The sequence below is a fragment of the Meleagris gallopavo genome, chromosome Z (assembly GCF_905368555.1).
Source record: "Meleagris gallopavo chromosome Z, MGAL_WU_HG_1.1, whole genome shotgun sequence".
Lineage (NCBI taxonomy): Eukaryota > Metazoa > Chordata > Aves > Galliformes > Phasianidae > Meleagris > Meleagris gallopavo.
The window spans coordinates 26,202,710-26,220,166 of record NC_139435.1 but is presented as its reverse complement, the minus strand read 5'-3'; the positions used below and the strand labels follow the sequence as shown (position 1 = coordinate 26,220,166).

At 44.5% G+C, this 17,457-nt stretch overlaps 1 protein-coding gene across 1 annotated transcript in view; it reads right to left on the bottom strand.

Moving 5' to 3' along the window:
• Positions 1 to 17,205, bottom strand: part of DMRT1 (doublesex and mab-3 related transcription factor 1) — a 54,121-nt gene extending 36,916 nt beyond the window's left edge. The window contains exons 1-2 of the mRNA XM_085213612.1: positions 16,822 to 17,205; positions 14,785 to 14,980 (exon numbers count right to left, since the gene is read on the bottom strand). Coding sequence (XP_085069738.1) covers positions 14,785 to 14,980; positions 16,822 to 17,088 — 463 coding nt within the window. The 5' untranslated portion in view covers positions 17,089 to 17,205. The remainder of the gene's footprint in view (positions 1 to 14,784; positions 14,981 to 16,821) is intronic.
• Between the last annotated feature and the right edge of the window lie 252 nt (positions 17,206 to 17,457).

The window sequence follows — 17,457 nt, the reverse complement described above, 5'->3', positions numbered from 1 at the left end:
CTGAATAATCTCTATTACCTACTACTAATGCATATATTTCATACATACAATGTGTATAGCACATATACAACTGTAAACATGTTAAAGAGAAAGAATTTTGTTACTAATGGATAAAGCTCTGCAAGTCTTGAAGGATTTTTCTGAGTCATACAAGATCAGAAAGAAGCATAGTCTGGAACAGCCAGTACATCAAAGAAGTGCTAAGAGCCAGCAGGAGCAGAATTAACAGCTGAAGAGCACCACCAAACCATGCTTTCTATAAAAAAGACATTTAGAGACCTGCTCTAGAAGATTTAATTTTACTGTACATCCGATAGAGTTCTTGCTGCACCATGCTGCTTCTTCACAGCTGCAGTCTGCAAACTAGCAGGTGAGGAAAATGCACCGCCTCTGGGTTACAACATCCACAAAATGGCCACAGCCTGAAGATCAGAGCAGATCTCCTTCTAACACTGGCTGTAACTAAATTTGTGCAGCATGGGGCTCTTTGGTTGGTCTCTAGCTTGTGGGCAGTTCTGGACATGACATGGACCAACTGGGAGAACCTTCTCACTGGCCTCACTTCTGACTGTGCAAGGCTCAAGCAAGCTGTCCTACTGAAAGGAGGCTGCTAGGCTTTGCCTGCATTTTCTGCCTGCAAGGAGAGGATACCAAGGTCAAGAAGGCAGCTCTCAGCTTTTTTTTTTTCCAAATGTAATTCAACACAGATGAATAGCTCCGCTTGCAAGGAGAAGGTCCTCCCCTGCTTCAGAGCCTGCCGCATTACAACAGCTGCACGTGAGGGGCAGCCCTGAGGTTCATTGCTCTAAGGGGAGCGATTTTTGACAGGAATTAAGCTCTCAACAAGGCAACTGCTGCTGTGCCAAGAAACTCCCACTCTGCCCCTCAAGTTGCTCTTTTAGAACAAGGCCTTTACACTGGTCTTGGTGGCCTTCATCTTCTTTTAGAAAACTCTAGGAAGGGCTTCTGGGTCTCTGAAGCAACCAGGAGAAAAAAACCTGCCACCAGACCCAAATTTTACCATTTTGCAAGCTGCAGCTAGGGCATGACTAAAAATATGGGGCTCAGCTCGCGTAAGGAGGAGCAGAAACTGACCAGTAAAACAAAACTAAAGTTGTTAGAATTCTCACTTTGCCTTTGGGACACTAAGTCTACAGCACAGGGATGTCTGAAGCCCTCCTTGTATAAGTAGTACTCTGGCAATGAGATAATGGTATCCCTTCATGCAGTTGTGCCTTCATGCAGCTTTGCCTTCCAAGCTCTTTTCCTCTTCTCTATATCTTAATTCATGTAGAGAACCAATGCTACTTTTTTTGCACTATGTACACAGTATGAAATATGACCCACTCCTTCATAGAAGATCAATATGATGCATGGTAAATACTGCTATTGATATTGCAGTGTTGTAGGCGACTCTCCAACTCTATGGCATATTAATAGTAGTTAACCAGTAATTCATTTCAGGATGGCTAGGATTTTCTTTTAAGGAAGGTGAGTTCTCAGGGTCAGTCACAGATAAGGATCTTATATGTTCAATAACCTGAGACAGGCTACCACCTTCACTTAGCAGACCATGATGAAAAACAGTGGTCCAGTCCTCAGTTAATGCAAGCCAGTCTCAGAACATCTACTTCAAAAAACTACGGCAATTTACACAAACTGCAAAGATGCATGACAAAATCAGCACAAAAGCCTGTAAATGATCATTCTTTCCCTTTTTACTTTTTGAGATGACAGAGAAGAGATGGTACGAAGTTTTCAGGGAATTTTAAGATCTCTATCTCAACTACACAAACGTGTTTTTAAATCTACAAACCAAGAAATGCAAACACTGAATTCATGCTCATCCTCATGGGGACCAGTTATACATTGTGCAATACTCTGATATAAGTAATTTAAATATACTTGGGTGAGTTACTGATGCTGAGGTCAAGTGCACAGCAGGTCCAAACTATTCAACTTTCTTAGCCTCTAGAGAAGGCTGGCAGCATTGCATTGCCTATAGGGCATGGCTACTGGACCACATTTAGGAATTCGGAGGATAGTACAAACCTTGGACAGAAGCAAGATGGGAACTGTTTTAAAAATCAAGATGGCACATACAGTACAGTTTCAATGCCTGGGAACATGCAGTAGCACAGTTTAACTCACTGATGTGGCTGTAGTAGCTGAATAGCTGGTTGTGTATTTCATGAGGGAGATTTCGCATACAGTATGACAAGAGAATTTCACTGCCTGCATCAATTGCCATGAGTTCTTTTATACATGTATGAGAAAGTAATTCTTATTTATCCACTTGCAAAGAAACTATGCTTACAAAGGTATGTTGCTGAAAACGCAAAAGAAATGCAACTATTCAAGTAGCACATTTATTCGAGGAATAGGGAAGCACAATGAGTTTTCAGTGAGGAGGATTCCAGCTTTTGGTACTTTACATTTGCTGTAGTTTTCAATTCAGAGTGACTGTGCTCATCACAGCAGTGTCTGCATCTATCTGCACAGTCAGCCTCTGCTACCAAAGACAGCTATGCTGTTAAAATTCCAAAAATCCATTGTTCAGCCAGGAAATACTTGCCTTCATACCTCAAAAAATTTTGGATTTGCACCCGACTACTTCCCCTAGCTCAGCACACAAAGCACCCTTACACTCTACTCGCTGGCTTGACAATATTAAGTCTTGCAATGCCTTAATTCAATTCAGAGCTGGCTTTGAGTTCGGACAGTAGCCTTGAATAAGGCTGCTGTGAAATCACTCCCTAACTTAATAATCAGAAACACTGGAACAGTATGTTTCTCCCACCAGACAATCATGACAGAGCTCTTTCAGATGTGAAAGAAAGCTGGCATCGCAACCTAGTTTCTGTAGAGACATCCTCCAGGAACCAAATTCACAAGCTGGTTGAGAGGAGTATTTCTCTTTTCTTTACATTAGAAGTTGCAGATAATCTCTGGTTCCAGTGTTGAACTTTCAGCTTGCTATAAAGTTAATGTGCTAGACAATGTTCATTCCAGGCAAGGCTGAGGGGCTGTGTATTTTCTGCCACCCCCAAAAAAGGCCATTATCTGTAATTACCCATTACCATGCATAATTATTTCTTCTATTCTGGTCTATGGCCCCCAGGACTTTATGCTGTTACAGCTCACTGCATTATCTTATCAAATTTGTTAAGGAAGCTTTTTTGACCTTTTGAGCACTTGTCACAGCACCTACAAAAGCTGGCTGTAAATTGTCTAAGCATGTAATGTGTGATTTATTGTATGTACCCTGCACACTGATACCATACAAAATATTACACAGAGATACCACAGAGAAAATAGGAGGGGGAAAAGGAAACCTCTTTAGAAAGGGAAAGGAGAAGAAAGAGGCCAGATTCTCCCTGTGTGAATTTGAGGAAGTTACAGCAACAAATGGCTAACCCTGAAAACTGGCCTCCAGGGAAAGTCTTGGCTTCCCTGTTGTCATCTCATACCGTTTCCTATGCTACCATCAAAGCTTCTCCTCCACTGTTCCTTTACACAGAAGCTCAATTGCTGACAGTTCAGCAAATGGAGAGGGGGGCTTTAAACATGTTCTCTTCCCAACGCACAGCTTCTGTCAATACAGCATGAAGCGCTGAGTGTTAGAGAGACAGATTTGGTGCAATATCAGATCTAGAGGTGGGTGCAGAAAGGTCCAGGTGTTTTTCTCCCCTCTCCTCAAAGTTCTCAGCTAAGGACCAGATGCTATCTTGCATGGCAGCATCATTTGCTTCTGCTGATAAGTCTCGGTTAATCAACACATCACGTCACTCTGGTCTGTTAGGATGGTGAGATGTGACCTTTGGAGAGAAACAAGAAAAGACAAACTGACTCCCTTTATCCCTCATCAACTCTTTTAGGAGACTGAATGTTCTCAAGACACATGCCTATTTGAAAGGGATATTCAAGAAATTATCCCTTACGTAATTCCAGTGAAAATTATTTGAAAGTTTTTGAATTGTATGATGGAATAAATTTCTTAAATACAGGATAATCTTTTATGCCATTATGATAACAAACAGTAAACTTCAAGGGCTGCATACGCACTTTAGCCTGAAGCTGCATGGCACAAATTATTTTAGTATAAGGTGCACCTTTCTGATTAAGAGTTCTCCCTAAAAGTAGAGCAGAAAAGCAGGCATGGGGGCTTCCAAAAACATTCCTGAATGTAGTCACTAAGAGATGAGCCCCTGCTGTGAGGAGAAAACTCTTCCCTGCAGCTTCCAGGCGTGGCTCTCCAACAATGGGGCACTGCAAACTGGAGCAGTGGCACAAGGAAGACATGGTGTTCTGCATGTGCACAGCAGGTCACACAGCAGCCTGGAGGACTGCTCTGGACCCACTGCCACAGAGCCCAGCTCTAGAGTCATACAGGGCTGTACCCCATTCATTCGCTCAGGGAAAACAAAATATGCAGTTCTTCCATGTGTTGCAGTCACAAGTCATCCAGAAAAAGCATGCTTTTTCCCTCCCTTCCCTAACTGCCAACAACTACAGCCTTATTTTGACCTCAAGAGCCAAATTAGCCCTTCTTGTTCCTTCTTCCTGGGTATCACTCACCCAAAGAAGCACGGATGCTCAGCTGCACTCTGAGCAATTTCTACCAGAGGTAGAGGTAAAAAAGTCTGTTACCAATTGTATCAGACACATGTACTAAAGGCAGCTGTGTCTCCGGCCTGCCAGATTAACCACAGCCAAAAATCTGAGCCCATACCCAAGAACATGACTGCCCAGCTGAGACATACACATTATTCTCCTTAAAGATCAAATGCATATTAAAAATAAAGAATGGCAGTGCAACAACCCTGCACCCATCCCAGGCTCCTTGCCATTTCCCACACAGGGAAAGACCCCAGTGCCTCCTCTCTCTCCTTATCAGGACACCTACACTTCCAGCCCCCTCCCACCGCCCCAGACACAGCAGTGGGCCATGGCCTGCCCACTGCCCTGCAGCAGCTCTGCAGGCCTTATCAGCAGCAAGGCATAATAAAGCTCTGTCTGCAGCCCTGGCCTTATCCGCACAAACGTCAGTGGCTGGGCTCTCCTGCTTCTCAAGGTTTGTTCCACTGCCAGAACAATACCCATCTTCAATTCTGAGGAACAAATATTACTTGTTTTCTCCTCCTAAGGATGACTCTGGAGTCGTGACTCAAGCAAGCGCTGCCTGGGGCTCAGCTTTTCCAGTTCCACCTCCACAGGGCTAAAGGGGATGGTGCATCTCCCCAAAACAGCATCAGCTAGGAAGAAGTACTGCAGGACAAAACTGATACTGTAGAGACAGCACATTTCAAGAAAATTCAGGAACTTCAGACTTAAAGTTTTCTTCATTGTCTTGCTTGTGCATCTTTATACAAGGTACCATTTTTGTTGATAAAGTCAAAACCCATCTAGTGAAAAGACAAAGAAAGCTCTAACTTGAGCTTTCAAAGGCACAAACAGTTCAGAACACTATAATGGGGATTCATTAAATCTTAAGGGAGAGGGTCACTGAAGGGCAAAGTAAATTGCTGCATCTTTCCGTGTCTCCACCACAAAGCCTTCCAAGCTACAGCACAAGTGTGCTGGTTTAGACCACAGCTATGTATTTGCCCATAACTATAAGAGAAACCCAGTGGGCAAGCAAACAGGACACCACCCTCATCCTCTCTCAGCCTCCAGCTTATTTAGCTTTTCCACTTTGGAAAGTATCAGTGTTGTAGGAACTGTTCCTGAACATGGAGTGGACTGGCCAGCAAGGAGTCTCAAAAGTCCCAGAGCCACCTCACCAACTTCAGGCACAAGAGGAATTCTCCTTCCCCTCACATGTCAGCCCTTGGCCATCCACTTCCAGCAGGAACAACCATTGTCCAACCGGCTCTTCTGCAGTGGCAATGCTGAGAAAGGACAAATTTCTCCATTTCTTACTTCTTGTGAATGTTTAAATGCCTCTCTGCATGTTACTGAACATCTAACAAGCTCTTCTGCATTGGAACTCTGTGCTCTGCACTGCTCACCAGCCCATGTGCCTTTCTATCACCTAGAAACACCACTGCAGTGATTTTAGGTTTGCTTACAGAATGTCAGTAAAAGTGTTGCAGAGTTCAAAGCCCAGAGCAGATTCCTGTGAGACTTTTTTATAAACAGCACTGTGTTAGACTCACAACTGCCCATTCAGAACTACCTTTTCAGACCAGCAGGATAATCCTTAGAACCATTTAACTCACACAATATTTATCTTCTGTCAATTCAGTTTCTTAATTAAGATGTCAGGAGATACAAAATCAAATGCTTTACAGAATTTGCATCAAGGTATTTCCCTCTGTCAAGCAATTTTATAATGATAAAAGGTTACTAATTTAATAGAATCTTTGACACACATTTCTGATAATTCACATTCTGAAAACATCTATTAATGGCTGTATTTCTCCCCTTACCACAAATCTCAGTCCACTGGGGTCTGTTCACAAAAATTAACACCAGACGTACAGGTTTGTAGCCACACATCCATCCTACTCCAGTTGCTCATCTTAAACACTTCCATGACACCAGCTTTCTTCCTGGCGTTAGAAATTTCCCCAATGTTAAAAGTCTACAGAAAATCATTATTAATGGACCAAAGTGATCTTCAGCCAAATTCTCTACTTTTTAAGAAAAAAATGCATTCAAGTCATCCAATCCTGCTGACTTTAGTTACTGCTGAGGATGAAAGCAGAATGTCAGCACCTCTATTAACCATGTCTTCCTCTTTTCCACATACAGAATTATTATCCCACAATGGACCAAGTCGCCATTAACTCTGTGTGCGTGCATTCCTGACACAATTTTAAAACCTCACAGTTTAAAGATTCTTACTATACACAAAACAATTCTTTCAAAGGAAAATGTAATTTGAGAGGGGAAAAAAAATAGGAGAAGGAAGAATCCCCGCTAGGAGACTTCAGCTTGGCATAATAAATTTCCCAGTTACACACAAAACTCCAATCTAACTCCAGCTAAAGAGGAACTAAAATACCACCATCGACTCCTGCAGAACTGAGAAGGCACATTTTGTTCACATTTAGTGCACACTTCATAAAAATGATCTGCTGCAAGCATTTAGCAAGCAACTTAAAAATCCTCCTATTATGACTGAAGAAATAAAATCTACAGAAAGTAATTTTTATTTCCACACTTACAGCAGGCTTCAGGCCTTCAATAAGATGTCTGTGGCAGCAAATTTCACTTCCAAAATCTTCTGCAGCTAACCAGAGACATGCAGCAGATCTTTCTAAGAATGCTGGTGGACAATGCCTGCTCTTTTCTTATATGCACTTTCAGTCTTTCTAGGACAGTCATTGCAACTATATTCAAATCTTTGTTTGCAAAAAAAAAGGAAGCTAAAAAAAAAGTAAAGAAAAAGCATTCAAAATCTTTGAACACTGTTTTGAATCCATGAAAATGAAACACACTGTTTGAATTCTACAGGATATGTTTGTTAAACTGAGACAGCAAATCAATTTACAAATCTAAAATTATTACCATGAATGACAGCTAATAGGATCAGCACAAATAAAGTTAGCGCTTCAGAAAATTAGCAACACAAAAAACAAGCTCTGTTTTTAATCTTCAGTGTAACCACTGGGAGAATATGTGTGTGTATATATGTATATATAGGTATATATATATATTCCTTTTCGTGTACAAACATTTAACTCGCTATTTAACAGGCATGCAACATGCTACTTATGTGCGTAACATAAGCAAAACTTACATTCAACTTTAGAAAAGAGAGGAAGGAATTAAAAGAAAAAGGAAATTGGGGAAGAAAATCAGAATTCTAGACAGTTATTGAAAAAAAACCAGACAGCCCAGACACCTGCAGATCCAAAGAAGCAAAACTGAGAGAAGAAACTCAGTGTGGATTAAATGTAAAGGGATCTAAGTAATTAAGAGGGGATCAAAGAGACATTGGAAGGGAGGCAAGGCTTTACAAATATCTGAGATAGGAGACCTTGGAAGAAATATGACTGGGATAAAATCATTATGGCTCACACTAAAAAGCTAAAGGGAGTAGGATGATGGCTGGAGTTAGCTAAAGTCCGTACTTGATTATAAGTTGTATGACGACAGAAACCCAGGTTTCTACTAAATAAGACCAAATAGAAATGAAAAAAATAATCAGGAGTCCTATAAATTTCAATATGGTAGAAAAACTAACCTCCAGGAGAAGAATTGCTAGAGACACCCATCAAACCTAGCCTAGTGAACAAAAACCTTATGCATGCACATCATTCTTGCGCAGAATCACTGCACGGAAATAACACCATCTGGACCCAGAAAATCTGCCTTAATGAAAATGCAAATTGAGCACTGATTAATATTGTTCCTGCACAGCTGACAAACTGAAAAGCACAGTGACTTAACTGCAAAAGCTTACATCAGCCAGGGTTTTGGGACATAAGTAGCACTGCAGTACGGTACAGCTTGATACACAAGCCGTAACTACAGGAGCTCCAACAGCAAGTGGTAGACTAAGCTTAAGCAACACAAATGGTATGAACAGAAACTAGAGACAGGATTAAAAACAAAACAAAACAAAACACTTCTGCTTCTACCCTCATTTCACAGGAAAAGAAGCCTGGTACTTAAGTGACCCTTCACAAGCTCTTAAAGAAAACAAAGCAAAGAGGTGCAAGAACAATGTTTGTACTTATGTAACGGAAGCATTCATAGTAGTGACTAAGGCCAGCAGATTCTAAAATACAGGAAAAAGTACAGCAAAGTTAACAGGTTAGAAAGTTCGGAAATCTTCAAAACTGCATTTTTAGTCACCAGGTCATAAAACAATAAATCTACTGAAAATGGAACATGAGGCACTAATGTAAACATAAAAGCAAGTTCATAAATAAAGCAGAAGAATGTAGCCTTTAAGGTACTAAAAAGCATGAGAAAAAACAAGGGAATCACACCAATTCTCAGCTAAGAAGCGTGCAGTATGTCTTCACTCCCCACTTCTATCTCTTCTCAAAACAAGAAAGCCCCACACATTCAGATAAGCCATAATAACTGTTTCAAGGACAAAGAAAGGAACAAGAGGTTAGTTGCAGATAGCATAATTATGTGCCCACGGATAGAAAACTCTCAGTACAGCCACTGCTCCTGCTCCAGTCTTTATCTTGGCATGTGTAATGACTAAAGGAAACCACAAGCCAACACAGATAATTCTCTAACTGTGAATGCACATATGCAAATATCAGTATTATGATGGGAGAACGTCCAAGGTACAAAGAACAAGGGCTTCCAACCAACTCCCTTGCCTTCTGCAGGACGAGAAGACTGGAGAACCCAGTTCCTTGGACAATTCACATAGCTGCTACTAACGTCAACTCTGCACAGGCAGCTGCCACAAGCACAGGGTCTAGCTGGCAGACATGTATCTGGAAATCTCAGCCTCACCTGAGAAAATAAAAATCAAAACTTTCTATTTCCAATTATCTGGGGAAAAGCGCTCTTCTGAAATGTGGGAGAAGGATTCCAAGCTGCCTGTAGGATTCCACTTCCACTGTACCAGCCAAAGGCCTGCCACAGAAGCTCTGCTCACAATGCAAGCAGGCCTGTGGGGCAATGAGTGGGACCCAGCCTCCTCTGCTCCCTCCTGTAGAGGACTCCCAGACCCTGACTCTGATACAGAAAGCCTCAGATGAGCCCTTTGATGCCTCCTGCACAAGTAAACAAATACTGGAGTTCTCAACATTTTTCCAGGCTGCTACTTAGACATCCACAGAAACTTCAGACGCAATAAAAGCCTGAAGGGAAAAATAATTCATTCTCTTTTAGCGACTCATCTCTGAAGATCACCACTAGCTTCGTCTCTTTCACTGATACAGAAGAAATGTAGCATATAAGGAGTCTGTGCTTTGATTAATAAGCATGTGTGACACTTCAGAAGTTAGTTAGAGAAACTCAGGCACCTACACACATGGGAAGCTGCAAAGACAGGAAGAATATCACTTCAAATGAGAAGCTGCAAGCTTAGCAAGAATTAACTGGAGAATTAAATAGAAACATCTGATCAGGGATGCATAACCCTGCAACACTGATTTATTTAACACAGTCAAACAATGTCCACACGCAATGCATCAAGCAGGAAATGACAAAGCTGCTGGAGATTTCCGTCATCTCGTTTAACCTGCACGTTGATCAGAATTTACCTTCATATTAATCACTTGAGAACGCAGGCTAACACTCTCTTAAACACCTCTCATGATTATGCTTCACTTAACTCCTTGTCCTTATGCAGGTCACTCCATTGCTAATTGCACTTCTAGTTAGGAGAAAAAGTGTCTACTGTCTAATTTAATTTTGTCTTTTTTAGTTTCAAGCCGTTGCTCCTTGTTATGCTGTCTCAAGCACTGTAAATAATCCCTCCCCCTCCTCCATATTATTACCTCTCAAATATTTATAGACTGTTATATCCACCCTTAGTCTCCTTTTCTACGAGCCATACATCATTTCTGCCACCCTTCCCTCTATCCTTTCAGATTTATCTATGTCCTTTTATAATGAGATGCTCAAAACTCTTTTGTGGTGTTCCCAAGAAAGGCTAAGCCATCACTGGAGAGAGGCAGATACAACCCCCTTGCTTAACAAGTAATGCCTTTTTGAAGAATTCTGAGCAGAATGCCTGTGATTTCTGTAGAAATAGAACATATCACAGCCATGGTCAGCGCGCTGCTGAGTTCATTACAAAATGACATCAGTCAGAAATGAAAATAACCTGTTAGGGGAAAGCTTCACCCCAAACTGCAGAAAGTCTTCAGAGGTTTCCAGTCTGAGATTTACGCAACTGGGAAAACACCCAGCAGGCAGAAGACAAACTCCAGAAACTGCTTCCCAACACAAAGCCCAACTTGTGCTAATGTCAAAGCAAAACTGCTGATGTTCATAAGCTCCCAAACAAACATTATTCTTTTTCTCTCATTTTAACTATCAATTTAACAAGAAAAACTGGACAAAAAGCAGATTGTTATGGATAAAAAAAGATGTTGATCACAGGTAAAAGATGCACTTTATCTATTTATTTATTTTGTATGTTAGAATCACATTATCATTTAGGCTGGAAAAGACCTTCAAGATCATCAAGTCCAACTGTGAGGAACAAGGGTAAAACATTCCAGCTGTTAACAATCTAATTAGAGACATATCATGTTCAATCCTGCTCTTTCATTTGTACAGAGAGGTTTGTTGGCCATGGGAGAAGCTAGGTTAAAACACCAGGAAACAATGGACGGGGCTTCATGACTCTCGGTATTGAAGGAGAATCAGCAAGGAAGGAGAATCAGAGTCAGAGGGCAGACAGCAAATGAAACTGGTAAAGTACTGACAGCATGTACAAGAGGAGAAAATGATAACTGGAAAGCAGTGAGTAAGCAATGACAAAGGGCACAGGTGATGACCACTGCATGCTCACCGAGACCTGCAGCCACCACAACAGGCAAAGCAGCTAACATATTTCAGACTTCAATACTTTGATTTAGTAAGAAAAAAAGTAGGCATTTTGAAGAATCATAAAATAATTTAGCTCTCTGGAGCTTCCTTCACAGTTGGATTATGTTGCTTAGGCACCATCCACTTCAGTCTCCACTACTCCAGGGTGGAGACTCCACAACCTCCCTGAGCAACCTGTTCCTTTACTTGAGCACTCTTCATGGTGAAATGTTTATGGCACCTTCCTGATCTTGCTCATCAGCTGATCGAAATGAGACTTACTTGACAAAACTGAAATTCTGACTGCATGTAATGCTACACTGTAAAGACTTAAAGGGATTTTCTTTCAAAAAAAAAATATATTTTTTTTAATCAAACCATTTTATCTTTCAACTATAATAGCTCACTTTTTCATCCTATTACTTAATACAGCACAACAATGACTAAAAGCTTGCAGCAGCAATGTTTGAAATCACAAGAATCATAGAAAAGGTCAACGAAAAACAGAATATCCAATTAGGTACAATCATGCTGAAAAGGTAACAGAAAAGCAAAGGAAGAGAAAAGAAGACAAATTATCAAGATAAAATCTCGTCCATCCCTCAAAGAGTTTCAATATGAAGGGAGAAACTACATACAGCAAGGTAAGAAGAACACTATTTTGTTTCCATCATGCATAGTAAATGTAACAAAGGGAAATAACAAGTACAGGGTTTTTACTTGTAGTTGCTGACAATACCTTTAACTGGTCAGCCAGTGATAGTACAAAGACATGTACACAATGTAAGCAAAGCCAAGAGCAAAGAGACCCCTGCAGAACACAGAAGGAGCAAGTATGTATGAGCATACAGTAATTCTATCTATTCTGGTTGCTTCTAAATTAGGCGAATGGAAGCACAGGAAGAAAAAAAAAAGGAAAAAAAAAGGACTATTTTCCAGAACTCCCCATTACATCTCCTGCAACTATCCCATCTCACAGAGGCCAAACACAACTCTCCTCATGTGACCAAAAGGGAGGAAAGGTGCAAAGCTACATGTCTCCTCCATTTAGTGTGCATTTCCTGAATTTCCTCCATTTATGACCATGCTTTTCTCCTCCAGCGATTTCTAAATATTAAAACTGCAGAGATAGAAAACCAAACTGACATGGAACTAAGAAGGATCCAGGCTTAAAAACACTGCACTGAGATGTCTCGAGGACACATTTTAAGTACTTTTCTACCATCTTTTCCTGAGGTTTCACACATTTGCTAACCTAACCAAATACAGTTGCCCTACAGGAGGAAAGACAATTGCTTTAGATGCCCTGCAATCACAGCTAGTTGCCCTGTATAATTAAACAGCCATTGTTTTCAAACAACCTGTAACTCTTTTAGAGAAAACACACAGAAACTGCAAAATATATTTTCAGGAGGTTCAGCCACCCCTTTCCAACACCCTACAGATGTCCAGATGGCTGTTATTTCTCCTGGAAGAAAAAAGGAGAAATAACAGGAGGAGTTTGCCCCTCCAGAGCAAGCACGGCTGCTGAGCCTCAGAAGGAAAATGGGCAAACCCCTACATTACAACTGTAATAATTCATTTTTCCTCCCTTCAAAAACAGCATGTCACAAAGGCATCTGAAAAACAGTCTCCGGCCTCTGCAGGTGCTGCAATATTTCTGATTTGCTGATAAAATGGATACAGTGAGGAAAGACTCTCTGCCTGGCACTATGTCTGATTTGTGTGACTCCTTCATACATTACTCCTCCAGTGGCAAACAGTGCACTGCGTGGTGGACTTCAAAAGACAAACGACTCTTGTGAAGCCGAAAACTTACCCAAGGAAGAGAATTACCTCTGTCAAAATGATCTCTAACACATGTCATACAGGGACTGCAGCTCTCCCAGAAGCCCCAGACTTCTCCAGGGCTGGCAGGGAGCTGCTGGCTCCCACTGCAAAGAAAAGTTGGAATCTGCCTGTGTTAGTTACTGTCAGTTCTTACAAAACGCACACCTTAGCCTACCAAACTGAGGCACTCTGAGACCTGCTCTGACATGAGTGAGATCTGCTGTGACTGAGCCACCTCTCGTTTCTTTGGTGCTGTGTCAATTTAATTCAATATATGCAGATAACTCCACTGTCCTTCCTCCATTCTCTGCTAACGACTGGGGCTCTCGCTTTGCCTGCCCATAAGGTGCCAGTAAAATGACAGAACAGCAATGAAAGAATAATAGAATAACAGAATCATTAAGGCTGGAAAAGACTTTTCAGACCATCTAAATCCAATAGTCAACACTGCTGGAAATGGCCTGTGGAGCATGGCACGCATCCAGGTACTGTGCAATTATCACTTAATGCAAGGCACTGACCCCTTTAGAAACATCTCTTTAGCTCAAAAGAATATCCACCTGTGTTACTAACATCCGTGCAGATGATTAAAAATGAATTGCATTTCCTTTTTTTTAATGTCTTTTTTTTCTTTTCCTCTTTCTGCCTATCACAAAATCATTAAGCAGGAAAAGGCCTCTAGGGTCACCTAGTCCAACACCAGCCTCTCCTCACCATGCCCACTAACCATGTCCCTCAGTATCCTCAGTGCCACATCTCCACAGTTCTTGAACACTTCCAGGGGTGGTAACACCACCACCTTTCTGGGCAGCCCATTCTAATGCCTCACTACTCTTTTCAAGAAGAAATGTGAACTGTCTATACAACAGAAGTCAACGATATCAATATCATTTTCTTGTATACTCAACTGCTCTACCTATCAGGCAGAAGCTCTGGAGAAAAAATAGTACTTGGCTGGAGTCAGCACCTTTCAGTCCTGGTTGTGCTTAGGCATAGTTTTACTACACCTGTGAACAAATGTAGTTTGTTTTTTGCCTGTTTTTGCAAAGGTTAAATGCAATACAAAGAGCTGCAGTAGGGTGGAAGGACTGCCAACAGCCCATTGTGGCTCATCGCACCTGGTTGCATGGCACTGGGGGACCCACACATGATGGCAGCACCCTTACACAGCTCCTGCACTACACTGGAACTTTGCAGCTCTGCAGACAAGCAGCCAGGGAATGAGTGGTTGCCAGGACTGGCAGAAAACAGAGGAGGAAATATGTTTGGGGAGAAAAGAGAAAAATTTCTTGTGAGTCACTACTTGCAGGTCCACACACCATGAAATTCATTGCAGTGCTGGTCTATTCTGAGCTAATTTTATTTTTCAAGTGAAAATAATGAAACATGATGGACATGGTTTCCTCCTTCTTGCTAGCTGCACCAGGCAGCATATGGAGCAGCAGTGCTGCCTGGACAGCAAGGAACAATGGGCTCCTCACCGGCACTGACCTGGTGGTGCGCTTGCTGCTGCTGCTGCTGCTGCTGCTGCCGTGCTTGTGGAGTGCACAGGGCTGCTGCTGTCCTGCAGGAGACAGGAGCTGCTGCTGCTGCTCTTCTTGCCAACTGGCTCTGGGGCGCTGGGCAGGGGCACAGGCTGGCTGATCCCCAGCTCCTCTTCCTGGGCTTGCTGCCTCCTAAGTGCAACCTGGGGCGAGAAAGCAGACATAGCGCTCAAGCAGTAATAGAAGCAAAGCAAGGCACAAACCCAAGGCAGGGTTTTCTTCTCTGTACTTTACAGTGCTGACATCATGATCCAGCCAGTGGGCACAGGAAGATAAAAGAGATCTTACAAAGCTATTTAAAACCCCTTTTCCATGCAAACACCTGTGAATGAATCCATGAAATGCTGGGGTTACACATACAGTAAAACTGACCATATAGCTGCTCTTAGTTAGAGCATACTGTTACAGGCACTACACTCTGCTGACAAACAGCTCCGGGGGACAAGAAATGGGTCTGCTTTACTGTAAGGCAGTTCTTCATGAGGGCTTATCCATGCAATCTGGTGCTCCTCCAAGCCTGCTGGGCTGCCTTGCAGTTTCCTGTTGGAAACCATGCACCCAGACCTTGCTGGAGCAAAATGGGCTCTGGAGTAACAGTAGTGTTGGGGGAAAAAGCAGGAACTGCTGCTACTGTGTGCTGTGCATCAGTCCTCACTGGGACACTGCGAGATGGCTCTCTGCCTCCTTCCTGCCTCTGCTGCTCTGTATGTGCTGTACACAGTAGACAGTGAAGGCTCCCCAGCAGACATCTGGGCAGCAAGGCAGTCCAGCATGGCTCTGTCCATGCCAAGCCCCAGCACACAGCCAGACAGCTTGCCTACAGCCACCTCCCTTCACCTTGCCACATGGCTGCTGGCCTCCACCTGCATCCGAACCCCAGGGGATCTGCCCCAGTCTGCAGGCTGCAGCCACTTCTTCCGTAAGTCCTCCTAGATGATTCCCCAGGATTTCCCTCTACCCCCTAGCCATTCTCAACAGTAACACCATTCTAACACAGACATGGTATACCACCAAAGAGAAATCAGTGACAGCTGGTGAAATACGTTCAGAGCAGAGCGCGTAGGTGTGCACACACTGCGGGACTCAGCCCCTCTCCTTGTTCTGACCCCACAAGTCGACATCCTTGACCTGCAGCATTCCTCTGGTGCAGAAGGATGGCTGCAGGGATACATCAGAAGGAGTACAGGCAGTGTGGCTCCTACTCCAACACGGCTCAGTGAGGGAGGGAGGGCCTCAGGGCCACCTCCCAGCTAGGCAGGGAGCAGCAACCCAGATGTCACCTGCGTGGTCTGACAGCCCTGTGACTGATGAACAGTCCTGCGCAGGACGGGATGCAGCCTGCTTTGCTGCCAAACACCACGGGTTTGTCATTTAGGTTTAGGCGTACCTGGCTACACACCGAGCCTCTCCACGCAACATGTGGGAAGTTGTGAAAATACTTTAAAAAATATGCCTTTTTAGAAATGAGCTCAACTAAAGCCATGCAGGCTCAGAAAAAAAATGCATATACTGAACGCAAAAGCTGCAAGTGGAAGAGAGATACTAATGTCTAGTTGACTAGGTTATTGTCTGGCTAAAAGCAAGTTATCTAAGAGGAGGAAAAGCCCAATTTGATGTTAATTAGAACTTCCAGAACAGATTCACTTACTGGAAGGGCATAAGCGCACTTCAGTTTCGGCCGCTTTTAAAGCAGAAGCACAGTCAGATGTTTTACAAGCACTGCCGGGTGCGTTCCGCCGCCACTCGGAGCGCAGAGGTGAAGCAGCCCGACTTCAGCGTCGAGGACACCAGCGCGCAAACAGACAGCGAACGCTGCCCGAGCGCCTGCTTCCGTCGGGAAGGGCAGCGGTTCGCTCCTGCCGCCTGGCCCCGGCTCTGTGGGCAGCGCGCTCACCGGCCGGCCCCGGTCCCGCTCCCCCCGGCCCCGCAGCGCGGCGCGGAGCTGCGGAAGCTGAGGGCACCGCTCCGCCGCCCCGCGTCTCACCTGCGCGGCCATCACCCGCTGCCGCTCGGCGATCAGGCTGCACTTCTTGCACTGGCAGTCCCGCCACATGCAGAACCGCTTGTGCCCCTTCAGCGGCGAGGAGTAGCCGTGGTTGCGGCAGCGGGCGCACTTGGGCAGACGCGGCAGCTTCTTGCCCGCCGCCGGGGCGGCAGCCATTTGGGCCGCTGCCTTGCCGAGGCCGCCCGCCTTATCCCCCGGCCCGGCGCCGTCCGAGGGCTTGCTGACGGCCGGGGAGTCACCGGGCATGGCGGCCCGGCGAGGCTTCGGCGTGGCTCTGTCCGGCCTCGCCCCGTCCCGTCGCGTCCCGTCCCGCCGCCCCCCCGCGTTTTGGCGGGAGGCCGCAGCCCGGCCTCGCCCCTCCCGCCGCCCGCCGCCCCCCGCCCCCGGGCTGCCAGCCGCCAGCCCTCGTCCCCGGCGGGCCGGGCGCCGGAGCGGGCCGCCCTGCCCGCCCTCCGCGTTCGGCCCCGCGCGCCCGGCCCGGCCGCGCCGTCGAGGCGCCCCGCGCGGCCCTGAGGCGAAGCCACGGCGGAACTGTCGGGAGCCCCCGCCGGCGGCGCCCCACGGCCGCGCTTCATGCCTCGCTGCCCGCGCGGGGTTCGGCGCGCATGGGTCGGT